The sequence below is a fragment of the Pezoporus flaviventris genome, unplaced genomic scaffold, assembly GCF_033815535.1.
Source record: "Pezoporus flaviventris isolate CSIRO_AGI_PZ_B2104156 unplaced genomic scaffold, CSIRO_AGI_Pfla_v1 ptg000154l, whole genome shotgun sequence".
NCBI classification, from domain to species: domain Eukaryota; kingdom Metazoa; phylum Chordata; class Aves; order Psittaciformes; family Psittacidae; genus Pezoporus; species Pezoporus flaviventris.
Window position 1 is genome coordinate 1,144,758 of NW_026892702.1, and position 17,412 is coordinate 1,162,169.

Consider the following 17,412-nt stretch of genomic DNA (forward strand, 5'->3'; position numbering starts at 1 on the left):
ATGGTTTTCTAGACCAAACAGGGCTTCTCCAGACCTGCTCATCCAGAAACTGGACCCAGCATGGGTCAGAAATGTCCTCAATAGGTTAAAGTAATTCATGCTGGAAGAGAAAAAGCAGTATGTTTACCATGGACACATGTAGGAGGAAGACGAAGGCCAAACAACGCCTTTTCCTCACTCTAAACACAGTGATAAAGTCAAACCAAACCACGCAATGTATAGAAAATAACACAAACCCCTATCACGGTCTCTGCCTGGGCCCAAAACAAAGAATTGATGGGGCCAGCAGCAGAAATACCAGGGCACTGATCACTGAAGAGACTGGAGGAACTGTGGATGTTTGATGGAAGGAGGAAACAATCAGGAGAGCCGTAACAGGCGTCTCAGAGCTGCAGTTTCATATCACTGATACAAACATTCCCAGTTACGCAAAGAGCAGGAAGAATGCAGCTCACCCCACAAGCCCAGCACTAATCAAGATTGGGAGGAAGCCCCACGGGGACAAACAGTGGAAGGACAGCCATGGTCTCCACACCAGCACAGGGCTCAAGCTCTCTTTGGATCCAGCAGAGATGTCAGCATGTTTCCAGCCCAGCTCCACAGCCCAGGCCAGGGGCACACAAGATCAGAAGAGAGAAAAGGTATTAAAAAAGAACAGAGTGGCTAATAATAATTAAAAAAAAAACCACCCCTGAAAAATAAAGGCAAAAAATCAAAATTCTAACTGAAAATTATTTCAATCTCTTTTTGAAATGAAAACATCTTTGGCATTTCAATCTCGCATCGGATTATTTTTTAGTTTCCCAATTAGCTTGCAAAAAATGCTGTTTAATCTGGTCATGGCTTTCTTAAGTGTTGTAACTACATCCCACTGGATTCAGGTGAATGAATTGTATTACAAAGTTGTTGGAGAGCCACTTGATTTAACAGTTCAGGAAAATTTCCTTTCTGAGGCAGAGTCAAAAGGGTCATGGACTTGCTATGATGGTGTCCCAGTTCCTGGGTTACAGGCTTGTGGTTTTTAAACAGGATAATGAAGAATAACTAATACCAAGCACCAAGCGTGGACGTCATGGTGAGCACTCGCTTCCTGAACCCTCCTTTTGAAACACATGGGGCTGCTGAACTTCTCTGCAGGGCCCAAAGACTGCCAGAAATATGAAAGCAGAGTCCCCCAAAGGTTAGAAAGTCCAACTTGTGATGCGCAGGGGCAGCTGGGACCCAGATTTTGTGGGATCTGATTTCCCCTCTCGCAGCATACACAGTGAAAGCCTCTGAAACCTAGCCCAGAGCTTTCCTGGCCCTGCAGTGCATGGACACAGCGGCTGTACTGCAGAGCATGAGGATGCAATGATTTATGCATCATAGTTAGATCATTTTTAGGCAAATAACTGCTTTTAAAGACCTAATTTTTAACAAACACCACCCATCAGCACCACCCCTGCTGGTACTGCTACAAGTGCTCTACCTCTGAGCTGCCATGGATGGTAGCCTGCTCCTCTCACATCAGGCACACATTCAGAATGCTCCTCCCTTCAAATCAACAGCTCCCTGGTAAGATGTTTTGCAGATTCACATCCTTTGCTTTCCTCTTTGTGGCTGCTGCCTGCCAGGAGGGCTGGGACGTGAGCAGCTTTCCACAGTATTTTCCTATATCCACCCAAACCTGAGTGCTCAGCCCTGTGCTTCCTCACTGAACTCTACTTCAGCAAACAGTAAGTAAATACATCCTGGGATCAAATCCAGGCTTCGAAGTGGAATCAACTCAGCAGAAACCCATGGGGCTGGAGCCTAAATGCGCTGGGGTGAGTGTAGTTGTGAGACTGTGTACATGTGCTGGGTCAGGACTCGTGAGCTGTGTGTTATTAGTGGTGCTGACTTGGTTGATATGAGTAGCTATTAAGAGGAGCTAAGTTTGAACAGATTATGCGTATGTGTACGTATGCACATGTGACAGCAAGGACTCTATGTGTGCATAAACATGAGCACTTATATGCAGAAAGCATGCGTGAGCACTTGCCCATGCAGGGAATGTGCTTGGGTGCTTGAATGGCTGCACATGGCCGTGCCATACCTGGGGCAGGGTGCACATGTGGGTGCCTATTGATGGAGTTTGTGTGTATGTAGAGGGAGTGTGCAGGCTGTGGGGACACCAGGCAGTGTATGTGTGCCCACATAAGGACCATGAGTGAAAGGATTGCTATCTTCTTTACCTCTGTCTCCTTAGGGCTTATTACAGCTCATGGTCCATGGCTGGTAATTTTTCTTACAGGTTTGAGAAAAAAAAATGTGCTTTTGGCTTATTACCTATGGAAATCATCTGGTCAGTCCCCCTTAGAATCACAAAATCAACCAGGTTGGAAAAGACCTTTAAGATCATCAAGTCCAACCTTTACTCCAGCACTGCCAAGTCCATCACTAACCCGTGGCACTGAGGGCCTTGGTTCTAGTAATGCACTCCAAAACTGCTGTCTGGGCAGCTTCAAGGAGATTGACAGAGATACCAATATATAAAACTCCAGATAATTCAGCAAAAGTCATCATCTGGGTATGAAGAAGCAGCCTTGGCCAGTGTCTCCATGGAAGGAGCCTGGGCTGCACCATCCCCTGCTCTGTTCAGCCCATCTGCCAGCACACGTGTGGCTGAGCCCCATCAGAAAGCAGCCAGCCCACTGCATGATAGCTATGGACGTGGGAGGGAGCTGAGGTAACTCTGCAATAGCTCAGACTGTGCTGGGAAGGATTTCAGTGGGGGCAGATGTATGAGGGGCTCAGGCGTGATGCTCTGTGTGCACCTTTCCCTGCAGGGCATGGAGTAGAGGAGCAGCCAGCCTGTGGGGAATGGCTCCACATCACAGCAACAGCCCTGTAGAGTGGTGGAGCTGGTCTGTCCTCCTCCTGGCTGGAACCCTGAGAGCCTGTGAAGAGCTCTCCTCCACTGGGATGAGTGGGACCCAGCAGAGGCTTCAGCACACACAGCCCCTCATCTGCTCTGATGCCTGCAAGCCACCCCTGCTGATGGCTGTAAACCCATTCCCAAGGCAAACATCTCTGTGTTATGATAACCAGCCTCTCCAGGCACTTCCCCAGGTGCCAGTGAAGTCCTGACCCTGAACTTGGTGGAAGAGAATCACTCTTCTCCCCAGTTTGGTGGAGCTTCCCATGCTGACTAACACTGTTCCCACTGAGTATTGGTGGCCAGTGAGACCAGTAATAAAGAAAAATGTCCCTCTCAGTGAGCAGTAACCTCTTGAAGGCATGGAGTGGTTATATGGAAACAAGGAACCAGAGGGAAAAGCCACCCCCAGGACCAGACTGGAGAGAGAAAGATACAAACCTCATTTCAACTCCCAGGACTGGGTGCTGGACATTGAAATGGCTTTCCAAGTGTGGAATAACTGAACTCTATATTCCATCTCTTTCAGCAGCAGAGAAGGCCTGTTAGGAGTCACCCTTGGGCTGCCTCTGCCTCTCTGATGGGGGCTCAGCACCACGGGGCATCAGCATGTCCCTTCATTCCCATCACGTAGGTGTGGTACCACATGGTGGTGATGAACAGCACCAGACCTCCTCTTGAGCTGTGCATTTCCCCACCAGCTTTTCTCTAAGGCTTTCAGTATCATTTCGTATTTCTCATATTGTCAAGATGTCCACGTCACCTCATTTTTTTTGGCTGAGATGCAAATGAGATATAAATACCCCCAATGACACATGGGGAACAGAAGCACTAAAGCAATAGTCCAGCCTGTCCATTCAAGGGCAGAGCATTTGCCCAGAGAAGCTGTGGCTGCCCCATCCCTGGCAGTGTTCAAGGGCAGGTTGGACACAGGGGCTTGGAGCAAGCTGCTCTAGTGGAAGGTGTCCCTGCCCGTGGCAGGGGTTGGAGCTGGAGGAGCTTTAAGGTCCCTTCCAACACAAACCAGGCTGGGATTTTATGATTGTTATTTTTGCAATGCTCAGTCCATGAAGGGCTCTCCATAGTGGTGGAACCACAGTGAGGGAACCACTGCTGCCTTTACCATGAGACTCCCCCTCTCCTGTCCTGCAATTCCCTGCTCTCCTCACTCAGAGGTGACCAGGATTTCAGACTCCCTCACTATACAGGCAGGACTGTGCTGAACGATGTGAGGAAACAGGTAACGATTTCGTAAGATGCAGGTACATAATGAGGCCAAACAGAGGCTGCCAAGCCAGAGTGGCCAGTCTGATATCTGCAATACCATTTCTAGGACAAATAGTTCTTTGAATACTGGGTACAATAAAACTTGCTTCTCTCAGATATCTTTGTTGAAAGACTGGCTACAGCTCATGGACCACTGTGCTTGACTGGAGATGCTCTGAGAGCATCAGAAGGTACTGGGCAAACCTGTGTGTGCTGAGGCCCAGGCTCTTCCTCTCCCTGGCAGCATAGCATTGAGGGGACCATAATTAACTCTGAGACTTCAACCCTCTGTGAAATTTAGCTAAAATTGGCTGATGTGTTTAAAACCAATCCGGGGCAAACACACAACGTGATCGTACAGACGTTTCCATAGAAACTAAGCTGAAAGATATCATTTCCTGAATTAAAAAAAAAGCTGATCAGTGGGAGCTGAAAAGGGAGCCAACTGAAGGTCCCTGCACTGCACCAGCCTGTCCTGCATGGGGTGTGCAGAGCCTGACCCATGACTTCAGCCCCTTTGCTCTGCTGCCCTCTGCTCTACTCCCGCCTTCACTGTCCCCTCCAGCTCCCAACAGCCTACTCTTCAGCATCCTTCCTCCTCTACCCATCTAGTCCCTTTGAGGTCTCTGCAGAGAGGGAGAGGAGGCAGGAGATGGGGCAAAGTCCTCAAGCCCCTGTCTGCCTTGGTGGTAAAGGGGTTTAGCACGAGGCCAGCCAGGCAGGAGAGCTCAGAAGGGTGGGACCTGCCTGGTGAGTGCACCCCACAGCACAACATCCCCAAATACTCAGTGAGGAGCATCTCCCTGGCACTGCTGTGGGTCACCACTGCCGCAGTGGGTCACTCCTCCAGCTCTGAAGTGAGCCAGGAGGGTTTATGAGCCAGTTTTGTGGAAAACATGTTTTAAATAGGAAAAGAAGAGCTGAAGGTGAGTCTGGCAGGGGAGCTCCCAGCCCTCAGGGGAACACACAAATCCAGCACAAGGTCATGCTGTGGGAAAGGCTGCTGTTTACTTCATAAGCACGGCCCTGCAGAGCTGACACTGAACTGTGCAGGGTCCTCTCTCCCTGCCATCACATGTGCTGTGACAAGGTCCCTCTCAGTGACATTGCTATCAGACCTATCCCTTCCCCATAGCAGCATGAACCAAACTCCTCCTGCCATTTCTCACCCGCTGCCTGCCCTCTCCCTTTGTCTGCCAGCTCCATTTCCATCCCTTTCCTTCCACCAGTGCCTGGTGGGATGCTGCCAGGGTATGCAGGTCCCCAGCCCTGCCAGCCACCATTGCTTTTGCTGCTGCCATGGTTTTATAGCATGGGAGATGCCAAGACCTGCTGCTGCTCCAGCCAAGCTGGTGCATCTCTGGGAGCCTCTGTCCCTCCCTCCTCAAATTTGACTTCATTCAGCATGTAGGCGGAGGGACTATTTTTGCACTGAACATTTGCATTTGTGAACAGTCACATTTTCCAAGCAAAGGCCGATTCATGCTTCAGAACAAGCCTGATCTCACCCACTGAGCTCGTGCACCTGGGGCAGCACCTCCACCGAGGCTGCAGTGGCACGTGGACAGCCTGGCTCTGCTCAGCTCCTCCTTCTGCTTCTACTGATCACAGAGTGTGTTTGCAGGATGGGTTCTGAGCTGAGTGCCTGGCGTGGAAGGTCTGGCCAGTGCAGCACCTCATTGCCCCAGCCCCTGCTCATGGCAGGACCTCATCCATCCAGACAGCCTCCATGTTTCCACAGGTTTGAGATGCTGGAATGTGAACATCTTTCTTGAGTGCTGGCCAGACTGAATGTCATGTAAAGCCTCGGGATAACTTGTGAGTCAATTCTATAATCTCCCTTACCACTGTCACATAAACCCAGAGAAATAAACGCAACCAAACAGCCTTCAAGCCCCACAGGGCTCCTGCCTGGTGCATAGGCTCCACCAGGACCCTTCTGCAATCCCCCCTTGCACTGGGGAGCACCCAGGACCCCCAGCTGTCCCTGCAGAGCAGGAGCTGGTTCATGCGTCTGCCGTGGCTGGCGAGCAGCGAACCCTGGCAGAGCATTGCTGCAGGAATCATCCAGCACTATGTAGGTCAGCACTGCCAGCTGTGAAAAAATGGTGGATCAGGGAATGCGAGAGGAAGGGAGGGAACTGGAGGTTTAACTGGAGAGGAGGGATGGACAGACATAGAGATAGGCATAGCGTAGACATCATTGACCCTCTTGATGGGCACTCTTGGTTTACACCACACGTATGAGGTACTAGACTAGAAACATGCATCAGTTACCTTATCAGAATATATAGACATGCGTGTTGTCAGACCAATGACAGGGATCCTGTAGAAGCCAGCTGTGTATGATACGGGTGTTGGTGTTAGGTGATCGTTGGGAGCAGGAGGGTGACTAACTAATATTGCATAGACCTGCAGGACAGGATACACGACACAAACATTATTTCACAGGAGCACATTGGCCATCAAGTGTGATTTTTATTCTTATTTTTCCCTTTTCTGCAGCATTAAACAGCCCCATGTTAACACGATAATGGAATCCAAATGATCGGGAACAGTGAAGTCAGGAAGGATCTGGGGAGCAAGGGGTGCAGTGCCATGGCCTGTGGAGGTGATGGGTCTGCTCAGGGCTCTATCTTAATGGAAATGCCACTCCGCTCGCTAAACTAATAACTTCCCTGGATTACAGATTAAAGGGAAGCATTTCCCTTACAGTCACACTGTGTAATGCGATTTCTTTAACCACACATTTAATACTCGGTTGTAATTCCCCTCTGAGGACTATTACAAACAAAGTGGTCAGCTGGGACTGGGAGCAGGAGCCGGCGGAGCCGTGGAGCAGAGCAGCCATCTGGCCCTTGGCACAAGGAGACAGGAGGAAGCCGGGGAGGGGGCAGGAGCCGGGATCTGCCCTCAGCACACTGCATGATGGGATCTGGGTTATACCCAAATGGGAGAGGAGGATCTGGGCAAGATCTCGCTGTTGTTACAGGGCTGGGTTTTTGGTCCCTAGCAGGATCCTATTTTGTGTCAAATGGAGAGGAAAGAGCTGGGTAACCCCCAGGGGCTCCTTTGTTACACTGATGCCCTTTCACAGCACAAGGAATGTCCCCAGCTGGTGACAGGTCTCCAGCTAGGGTGAATCAGTGCAAGGACTTTGATGTCTGGGAGGAAATAACATTCCTTCCTCCTCCAAGCGTCTGCCTGAGCCGCAGGATGTGCTCTGTGCCCTGGCTGGAGGGATGGCTTGGAAGGACAGGGGCAGGGGACTTGATGACAGAGTGGGAAGGGGAAGACTCTGCCTGGTGTTGGGTGGGAGCAAGCTCAGGGCGCAGCAGTGGGTGACAGGAGCCATTTTGCATGTGCAGGCTCCAGCCCCTCCTCTGCCTCACAGCTCCTGCTTGGGCAGAGCACCAGTGGGTGAGGATGAGGGTGGCTGGAAGAAGCCCTTGGGTTTGGGACAGAGTGGCCACCCCCAGTACCCTGACCCCCAGCACCCACAGACCCCTCTGTGCCCTGCATTAGCTGCCTCCCGCATCCACTGCTCATGCAGGGATGTGCCAGCGCTTGTAATCCTGCACCAGCCTGGGCTCCATGGGGTTTTCCAGGGGGCCACGGCTTAGTGGGGGCATGGACACAGGCACCCATCAGCCTGATGGCTTCAATGGGGCCTCAGCTCAGCAAGGGACTGGATTGAGCCTGCTGCCTCCCCCCCGGCTCCCCACTGGGCAGTGGGTATCTCTTACAGCCTGCCCTGCGCATCCTGCCTGACTCTGCCACCATCCCCAGGGACACCTCCAGCCATCCTCCATCCCCATATTGGGAAGCTGAGCTGTGAACATGCCCCTCCGGCTCTGTTCCCCTCCCTGGCTGTGTGTGCCTGGGTGCATATATGTATTCGTATGTGCATGTTGGTGTGCGTGTGTCTCGGTGGCACGGGTGTTCATGCAATCTGCGTTTGTACCGATGCAATGGATCCATGCACACCTTTTGCATGTGCATGGGTGTGTTTGATGCGTGTGTGGGGATTGTACCTGCCTGTTTGCCCACCTGATGGCCCCGGGTGGGGGGAATGGGGTTGGTTGGCTGGGCTTACACAGGGAGGATAGAGGGGACAGGCCATAGGGCGCCCAGAGGACACAGAGCACACAGAGCACACAGCACCACTGCAGGTTCGGATTGCTCCTTTGTGGGTGCTGAGCATGGCCCATGCAGGCAGGAGGGAGGAGAGTGCTGTGCTTGTGTGCGCAGGCATGCAGGCACAGCATGCATCATGTGTGTGCCCACAGCTCCCTGCGTGTGTGTGCATGCTGTGTCTGTGTGCCTGTGTCTCATGTGTGTGGCACTGGGTGTACTGGTGTGCCAAATTCATGCTTTGTGTGCTGCTGTGTGTGATGGCGGTGTGCAGCCATGATGCACAGTCATTTGAGTATGTGTCCCGGGGGGGGTGTGCAGGTACATGTGTGTGCATGTACATGTGTGTGCACACAGTGGGGTGTGTTTGTGTGCCTGTGTGTGTGTACCTGGTGAAGTGTGTGCTCATGTGTGCGCACGGATGCATGTCTGCATGTGCCATAGTCTGTGTGCACCAGGGTGTTTGCACACTGGGATGAGTGTAGACGCACAATGCATGTGTGCACATGGCATGTGCATGTACATGCAGAGCAGCCCACGGCCATTCTGACAGTGACATGTATGTGTGTGCACGTGTGGAGGTCCCCATGCCCGCAGTCTGCGGATGCTCATGTGTGCATGAGCACATACACAGGCACATACAGCCCTGTGTGCATCATGCATGTCTGCTGTGCATGTATGCATGCATGTTGTTGCTTTCTGCATGCGTGCTCTGGCTGCGAGAGCCCGTGTGTACCCCGGGGTGTGTGTAAGTGTCCATGTGTGCCCCGAGGAGGCATGTTTGAGCCTATGTGTGCCCGTGGCGTGTATGTAAGTGCCCCTGTGCCCCCCGGGGTGTGTGCGGGTGCCTTTGCGGGAGGTGCAGCCCTGCCGCGCTTACATAAAGGCTGCAATGCGGGCAGCGGCACCCCGGGGCAGGACCCCGCTTACCGCGGCTCTGCCCGCTCGGAGCCAAGGGGAGGAACCCGGGGCGGGGGGGGGAACAGGGGTCGCTTCTGCTCCGGGGATGGGGCGGGGGTGCCCGGCGGCGGCGGCGGTGGTGGAGGGGGGTGTCGCCGTCCCGGGGTACCTGGCTGGAGATGAGGTCCTCGCAGACGGAAAGGGCCATCTGGATGGCGTTGGGCTTGTGCGTGACCGAGGTGGCGTTGAGCTGGAGCTTCCATGTGCCGTGCCGCTTGTTGGCCTGGTTCACCGCCTCGCGGAAGATCTGCTCGTGCTTCTTGGTGCTCAGCACCGCGCCGATGTTGACGATCTTGGGGTCGCAGCCTGCGCGGGCGAAGGAGGACGAGAAGAGCAGAGCGAGCAGCAGCAGCCGCATGGTGCTCATCCACGGCCGGCCCGGACCTACCGGGCCCCTCTCGCCAGCGCCCCCCGGCTCAGGTGCCCCCCGCCCGGCTCAGCGCGGCCGCGGGGCCCGGCCCGGCCCGGCCCGGCCCGGCTCGGCGCGGCTCCGCCGGGCGCTCTCCGTGGTGCTGAACCGCCCGCGCTCTGCGCCCGCCCCGCCCCGCCCGCCCCCGGCCCCTCTGCCGCAGCGCCCGCCCCGGCTCCGGCGGAGCCTGGAGGAACCTGGGACCTCCCCCGCTCCCCTCACCCCCCCATCACACCCCCCCCCCACCCCACATCACCCCCCATCACCATCAACCCCCCCTCCACCACTACCGCTCCCCACCAACCCCCAACACCCCCACATCGCCACCACCCCCCGTCACCACCACCTTCCCCACACCATCGCCCCCCCCACGCTATCACCAACCGTACCCTCCCCACAGCCCCCCCATCACCACCCCCCACCTCCGCCGCCACCATCACCACACACACACCACCAGCCCCCAGCACCATCAACCACCATACCCTCTACCCCATTTTACCCCTCTCAACTCCCACCACCTCTCCCCTCCGACCTTCCCACCACCACTACCCCCCTCACCACCTCCTAACCCCGGCGCTGAGGCAGAGACTCCTGGAACACACTGACTGATCCATGGGATCCTGCTGACGAGTTTTGGAGGGACACACAGGTCTGGGGTCTGGCTCCCACCCCGGAAGGGGTTTAGGGTGCAGGGGGGCAGAGCTTGCCTGGGGCTGAGTTTCCACTTGTAATGGAGTATACTCCGTCCTTCCCACCCTCACTGCCCATTCCCAGGATGAGTGCCTCTCTTGCCCTGGGAGCCAGAATCACACTTGACACAGTGTCACCAGACATAATGACACCGGACTGGCGTAGAACAGGGTCTTCAGGATTTGTCCTCCAGAGCAAATAGTCCCAGTTGTGCAGCATCTCTGAACAACCTGGCCTGGCTGGGGAGCCAGAGCTGCTTGTGGTATAAATGCTGCTGGGGTCTGTGTTCACTCAAAGTGCTGGAGAAACCCCCCTTGGCCAACGCAACTCTTGGGCAGAGATGTTAAGCAGATGCTCAGGCTGGTTCCTTGGCTTCACATTGTCCCTCCACACAGAGCCACTGCTCCTGCAGACAGTAGCTCACAGGGCAACCAGCCATTTTCCTCCACTGCATTCACCAGGTAACTCCTGGATATGACCCTAAGATTTGTCTGCTGAGGAGATTTCTTTGGTTTCTCTTTATCTATCTGCTCTTGGGTTACCATTAGCCTTCCCAAAGGGAATGGAGGCACGACAGCTAGTGGCCAACCTCTGGAGGACAGTCCTGCTCCATGGCTGAATGGGGTTGAGGTCCACTCCCGTACCATGTCTCTCCCATTCCAGGGCCAGAGGGGAGAGGCAGCCAGAACCCGCTGCCCCCCAGATCCAAACAAAGGGACCCAAGGGCCTTAGCTAGCACAGAATGTGGCTTTGACACTGTGGGACTGGTGCCACCAGCAAGCACATGAGGACAGCGGGCCGAGCGCTGCAGGGGAAGCATCCCAGAGGTATTTTCACACCAGCCATTTCTGGGGTGCTGGCGCTGCCAACGTGAGCTGAAGCAGAATTATCACCCCCCGCAACACAAATTTTCTCCCTGGCACCGCTGAAGTGCAGGTTGCCATGGAAACCACTTTGCCTGTGTCCCACGTTGCCCACATGCACTTGGAAGAAGCTGCAGAAGCAAAATGGCTGTTGTGCAGTGCCGCAGGGGCTCAGCATGCGAGGGGCTTCTGCTCTGCACAGCACCCTTCCAGCTCCTGGATCCCTCAAGGAAGCTGCGGACGATTACTTGGGAAAGCCATGAAACCATGGAGGTTGTGACAGAAGGGAAATGGCCCCACCTCACCTTAACTCTTGCAGTGCTCTGCCTGCAGCTCTGCACCCATCGCGCTGTGCTCAGCACAGATGCCTGGAGCTCTGCACCCATCGCGCTGTGCTCTCAGCACAGACTTCCAGTACGCTTCACCCTTCACAGTGCCATTGCGTCACATGGGCCTTGCTGTGCTCATGTGGTCCGGTCTTGTCCATCCTGAGGGCCCAGATGCTGCCTTGGAGGATCAAAGGGTCCATACCAAAGGGAGCTGCATTCATACCCTTAGACTGCACATACTCAACTTCATCCCCTCCTCTGCCTCCCAGCTGCATTTGCAGTAGGTTGCTTGGGGAGAAATTGTTTTGGAGTGGACTATACAGACCTGGACCCTGATGGGTATGATGGCAATTGGATAACAAAAGCAAGATCTGCCCACAGCAGGGGACTTAGCAGAGAAGATGAAGGAAAGAGGCAGGCTTTGAGATACTTCTTGGCTTGCTCATGTCAGAGCAGAAAAGGTCTTTCCTCCTGATTAGCTGCAGTTCCCTGTAGGAAGAGTAAGGAATGCAGTTTGGCCTTGGTTTGGCACAAGAACTTAACACAGTTGCCTGTTAACAATTAGTATGTCCCTAGCGTGATGCTGCTCTTTATCATGTCTGGTACTTCTTAGATACAGGGGAGTTGGACAAGAGAATGAGATGAATGTTCATGTGCAGTCCTGCTGCCTGTAGTTCCTCCCATGGTCAGAGTAAGTCAGTGTAAACCCCAGAGAGCTGAGGGAAGCAGCACTGAACCCAGCTGGAATTTTCAGCTGCCTCGGGGTAAGGCAGGAGTCCCATTGGTGGAAAAGATAATATGGAATTTCACAAATGAGGAAATCAAGCATTGGGAATTTGCAATTTGTGCCAGTCATCATGGAGCTGCCAAACAAACTAAATTCTTCTGAGAAAGTTCATCAGATCCCAAGTTGGAAGGCACCTGAAGCATTATCTGGTCCAGCCTTTCTAGGTCAAGCATGACCTAGTCTATGTGTCCCAGCACTCTGTCCAGTGTTAGGGAGTCCACCACTTCCTGGAGGGATTATTACAATGGCTAGTTGTTCTCATTGGGAAAAATTCTCCTCTTGCGTTTGATTGGAATCTCCCCAGAAGTAACTTGTGCCCCTCACACCTTGTCTTTTCCATGTGACACGTTGTAAAAAGGGAGTCTCAATCTTCTTTGTAGCCACCTTTTAAACACTGGAACATGGTGATAACGTCTCCTCTGAGCCATAAATTTATGAATTAAAATTCATAAAATGAAATTTATTTCATTTAATTTATAAACAATGAGAACAAATCACAGAATCCCAGCCTGGTTTGTGTTGGAAGGGACCTTAAAGCTCCTCCAGCTCCAACCCCTGCCACGGGCAGGGACACCTTCCACTAGAGCAGCTTGCTCCAAGCCCCTGTGTCCAACCTGGCCTTGAACACTGCCAGGGATGGGGCAGCCACAGCTTCTCTGGGCACCCTGTGCCAGCGCCTCAGCACCCTCCCAGGGAAGAGCTTCTGCCTAAGAGCTCATCTCAGTCTCCCCTCTGGCAGGTTAAAGCCATTCCCCTTGGCCTGTCCCTACAGGCCCTTGTCAAAAGTCTGTCTCCAGATTTCTTGTTGGCACCTTTAGTTAGTCTTCTTTCACATCTTTCGTCCATTTGTTTCATAAACAGAGTGCTGAAGCATACTTTTAGGCAGCCAGTACAGAGCCATGTAAGTAAAAGTGAGTGTTGATTCTGCCCTTAGGACAGGCCTGTGGATGCAGTGGAAGCATTAACTGGAAAACTGGTCTCTAATATTAACCAAGGGTTCAGAGATGAATTTCAACACATCAAAGAGGCTGTGCTTCCTTGGAAGTGCCCCTGAGGGGTCAGAGCAGCAGCTGGCAGTGGCTTGAGCCTCTGTGTGAAGCACTGGGGAATTCCAGATGGGAAAGCTGGCCACAGAGCTGGGATCACATCCTTTACAGGGAGGCTGAAAAAGCTGAGTAAAGGTCCCCTGAGAGCCCTTGTAGAAAACCTCTTCATGGGCTGCTGCAGAAGAGGCAAGGGTTGGTGAAGTTGGAGCCTACCAGGAGTGATGGTGGAGCCCTGGAAAAGCTGTTTGCAGAGTCACTCCCTCAGTTCAAACAGGCTCCAGCACCGCTGGGGTAGGCAGGGTGATGAATTCGGAAAGCAACCCCCCCTCCTCTCACCATCCCCATGTCACGGCTGGAGCCTCCTGCCCAGTTTCATCACATCTCCTGTTCCTCTTGTTCGGGTAACTGGCTGCCTCCTGGGGACCCCCTGCCCTGGGTCCCTCTGCAGGAGGAGGAAACCTGCCCTTGGATGCAGGATGGCCTGGGACAGGGACAGAGTGGCACTAAACCCCAGCCTGAGGTTGAGGCAGGCAGTGGGTGATGGACAGCAGGCAGGGACAGGGATGATGGACAAGGATCCCCCACCCCTTGTGACTGATGCAGTGTGTTCCCAACCATCAGCCCACTCTGGGCTGTGATTTGTGTGAGCAGCTGGGATGCAGCAGGAGGATGTCCTTGTCACAGTGTCAGCCATCCAGACTGACAGGACATGGCTGGTGTCTGCAGAAAGGAAGGTGCCCAAAGGCATTATTTTTGTGGTGGCAAAATGCAGGGAGCAATAGGAGGCCAAGGTGAAAGTGTCTGAGCAGCTGCAGCACCTGAGCTGTTGCTGTTGTATGTTCTAGCTCTGTCTCCACCTCTTTTCCAGATGACATCCAGCACTGACTGCACTCTCTAAGCTGGTTTTGTGCTCTCCCTAAATGCTTTCCAGCTGACAGGGGCTCAGCCCAAGCTACTTTGCAATTCAGATGTGCCTGGTGGAGCCACCAGACAGCACATCTCACTGCTCCAGCGCTGGTGCACACAGAGCTGCCCTGTTAGGGACATCTGTGTTGTCTTTACTCAGCTTTTCCATAGGGCACAAGATTTGTGCCTCCAAGGGCATTTGCCACCCTCCCAAACACAGTCACAGAAAGAGGCTACAGCAGCATCCAAAGCTGAATGATGAGGATTGAAGTATCTCTCCCCCTCCACTGTCAGGTTACTGCATCACTGCATCACCCATGAGCAGGAGCATTCCCACCATCCACCAGCACCTTACCTATATCCAAGGCAGCTGGGCATTCGCAAGGCTGGGGAAAGTTAAAACAAGACACAAGCAGTTAGTCTGGCTTTTGGATATTGAGAGGTTCCTGAGCAGGCAAGGAGGCATTCAGGTGACTGATAAGAGGATGGGATATGGGACATCAATGGCCAGAGGAAAAGATGATAAGAGACATAAAAACAGCTTCTATGAAATCAGAAGCAGCTGAATGCACAGAAACACAGAATCAGATGTGCAGTAGCAGTGGGTAGGAATTTCCACTGGAACAATTTTCTAAGGGAAAACCAGTATTCACGTATTTGAAAAGCTCTGTAGGGAAAATTTCATTTTGACAAAATTCCAATTTTCTGCTGGAAAACCAGCCAAGAGGTGGCTGAGCTTCAGCTGCCTGCACAAAGCATCCCAGGAGATGGGATAACTTGTCCTCAGGGACCTCCAGCCCCATGGGATTCCTGCACAGCAGGGACTGGAAAGAAGCTTAGAAAGACTGGTCCCTGCTTGGGAGTTTCCTGCACATCTCCACCTTGGAGGACACTGGAACCTGGGCCCAAGTAACCTGGTGATGCAGACACCAGTGCAGTGGCTGGAGATGGAGCACTTTGGGGAGAGGAGAGCTGACACCCAGGGCAGCCCCGCTCATTACCAGATGTGGCGGTTGGTGAAATCTGAACAGGCTGGAGGTGCGCTGGAGAGGACAAACTCCCTGGGATAGAGGCATACGAGCTTCTCCCAGCGCCTGTCTCCCCAGTGCAGAGTCCATGACAGGCTTCAGTGTTAGGCAGAGGTGCCCCCTTGTTGCACCTTATCAAGTGGAGAGTGAGACTTCTGGGCACGTCCAATCTCCTTGAGTTGGTACGAAGGTGAAAAGCGGGAAGGAAAAAGGGGTCTTGAGCTTGTAACCCTTCCAGAGATGGGTGTCCTCAAATCCAGGACACTGTCTTCACAGTGATGGGTGCAGAAGTGTGCCAAAGTCCTCACCCTTGAAACCTGCCTTTGGGAGGAGGCAGCAAACCCCTCCTTTGCTGTGTGTGCCTGCCCAAGCCTCCTGCCCCCTCCCAGGAGCCCACAGCAGTGCTCAGAGCTCCCCTCACACGCTGGGGCCCAGCTCTGAGCTTCCCCAAGGCAGACGTGATCTGCCCCTGCAGTGAAGGCTGCCCAGGACACTTCAGTTCTCAGCACTTCATTCTGTTGATGGGAAATATTCATGTCTTTGCGAGTGTTTAACTAGCTCCAGGGGCTCCCCAGCCCATGCAGCTCCCATGTGAATGCTTCCAGCTTTGGGAGAACATCAAAATTAGAGGGCTGCTTTCCAACTTGCCAGATGTGGCTTTCAAAGACATCCAACATGATAAATGAGAACCAAACCGCTTCAGGAGGAGCTTTGGAGGATGCTGAAGAAGCCAAAGCCAGAGCTGGCCCAGTTGTGTCAATGCAGCGTGTAGGGGCAGGAGCTGAGTGGCACCAGAGCTTCTGCTGCACTTGATGTACTTCACCCCAGGAGCCAGCTGGCAGGTTGGAGCATGGAGCTGGGTGTGCTCCAGCACTCACCAGAACAGATAATTGGTAGTTAGGGCTCCAACAGAAAATCCAGAGCACAGGAATGTGACAGCAAACCTGTGCCCTCCTGTCATGTGTGACTGATACTTGCCAGAAAAAAAACAAAACCTTGCTGCTGAGGACAGATAGAAAGATCAATTGCACAATATCTATTATGAAACCAGCCTAAAAAAGAATGGAAACATGATGAAACAAGGCTAAATAGCCCTGGTTCTGATAAGCGCACTGTTTTTCTCTCCTTCCCTAAAGGTATCTATAATGTTACGTGCAAGTCAGCATATCTGAAAAGCAAGACACAGTTTCAAGGTGGGGTTCCTGGAAAGACAAGCACACAGGGAGGGTTACGTAGCAAAAAATGTCATTGAGAGTCGTTGTGGCCAACAACCAAGTTCTACAAGGCTTCCTGCAGTCCTGTGGATTGCCTTTTACTTCCCATCCCAGTCGGCATGTCAAGTCCCATCTGATCTAATGCAGAGATGTGCTAGAATGCTCCAGCCTTCTCCTTCACCTGTTTTCCAACAAACTTTGTGTTTTCCACCTCTCGAAGCAGATGAACCCTCTCTACCATGACCACTGCTCCTGTATGTGTCAAACCTGCGGAGAGAAGCATTTCAGCCTTAGGTGGTTAGCTCAGCCAACACAGAAGCATTAGAAATTGGGGGTAACTATAGCCACTGCTTCAAACCCCAAGCAAATGCTTTAGTGTAGCTCAGGTTGCTATGTACCAGCCAAGACTCTCAGTACGTCCCAAAAATAAGCAGAGAGACAATAACGAGCAGAAGCCACAGTTACCTCATCCATGCTCAGTCATCCTCAGTTTGCACAACTTATGAAAACATACCCTGCATCATGCACACTTGCTTCCTCCTTTTCTCTTTCCCAGCTGCCTTGGGAGGGTTCCCTGCAGGTCACTGCCCAGCTTTGCCTGAAACAGGACTGCTCCTGCTTCAACACCAGTGCAACTGCCTACCCTGGGAAGAGGGGAGCTCAGCCCCAAGGGCAGCACCAGCCCCGCTGCCTGAACAGGGGGGACAGGAGCTGAGACCCGAGGCCAGCATCAGCCCCGCTCCTTGCCCAGGGGCACAGGAGCTGAGCCCTGAGACCAGCACCAGCCCTGCTGCCCCCCATGGGGTGAAACAAGGGGCTCAGCTCCTGTGCCACCCCATGCAGGCAATGGGTCTGGTGCTGGTCTCAGGGCTCAGCTCCTGTGT

At 53.3% G+C, this 17,412-nt stretch overlaps 1 protein-coding gene across 16 annotated transcripts in view; it reads right to left on the reverse strand.

Annotated features, from left to right (window-relative positions):
• The window catches only part of GRIN1 (glutamate ionotropic receptor NMDA type subunit 1), a 38,978-nt gene extending 29,221 nt beyond the window's left edge, over positions 1 to 9,757 (reverse strand). For 8 of the 16 annotated variants that reach the window (XR_009747764.1, XR_009747768.1, XM_061479768.1 and 5 more), the window contains exons 1-2: positions 9,366 to 9,756; positions 6,440 to 6,574 (exon numbers count right to left, since the gene is read on the reverse strand). Coding sequence is in view for 9 of the 16 variants with exons in the window: in XM_061479768.1 (XP_061335752.1) it covers positions 6,440 to 6,574; positions 9,366 to 9,623 (393 nt within the window). In the remaining 7 variants the exon portion in view is untranslated. Of the gene's footprint in view, positions 1 to 6,439; positions 6,575 to 9,365 lie in introns of all 16 variants that reach the window. The other 8 variants (XR_009747765.1, XR_009747763.1, XR_009747762.1 and 5 more) reach the window with 2 other exon arrangements.
• Between the last annotated feature and the right edge of the window lie 7,655 nt (positions 9,758 to 17,412).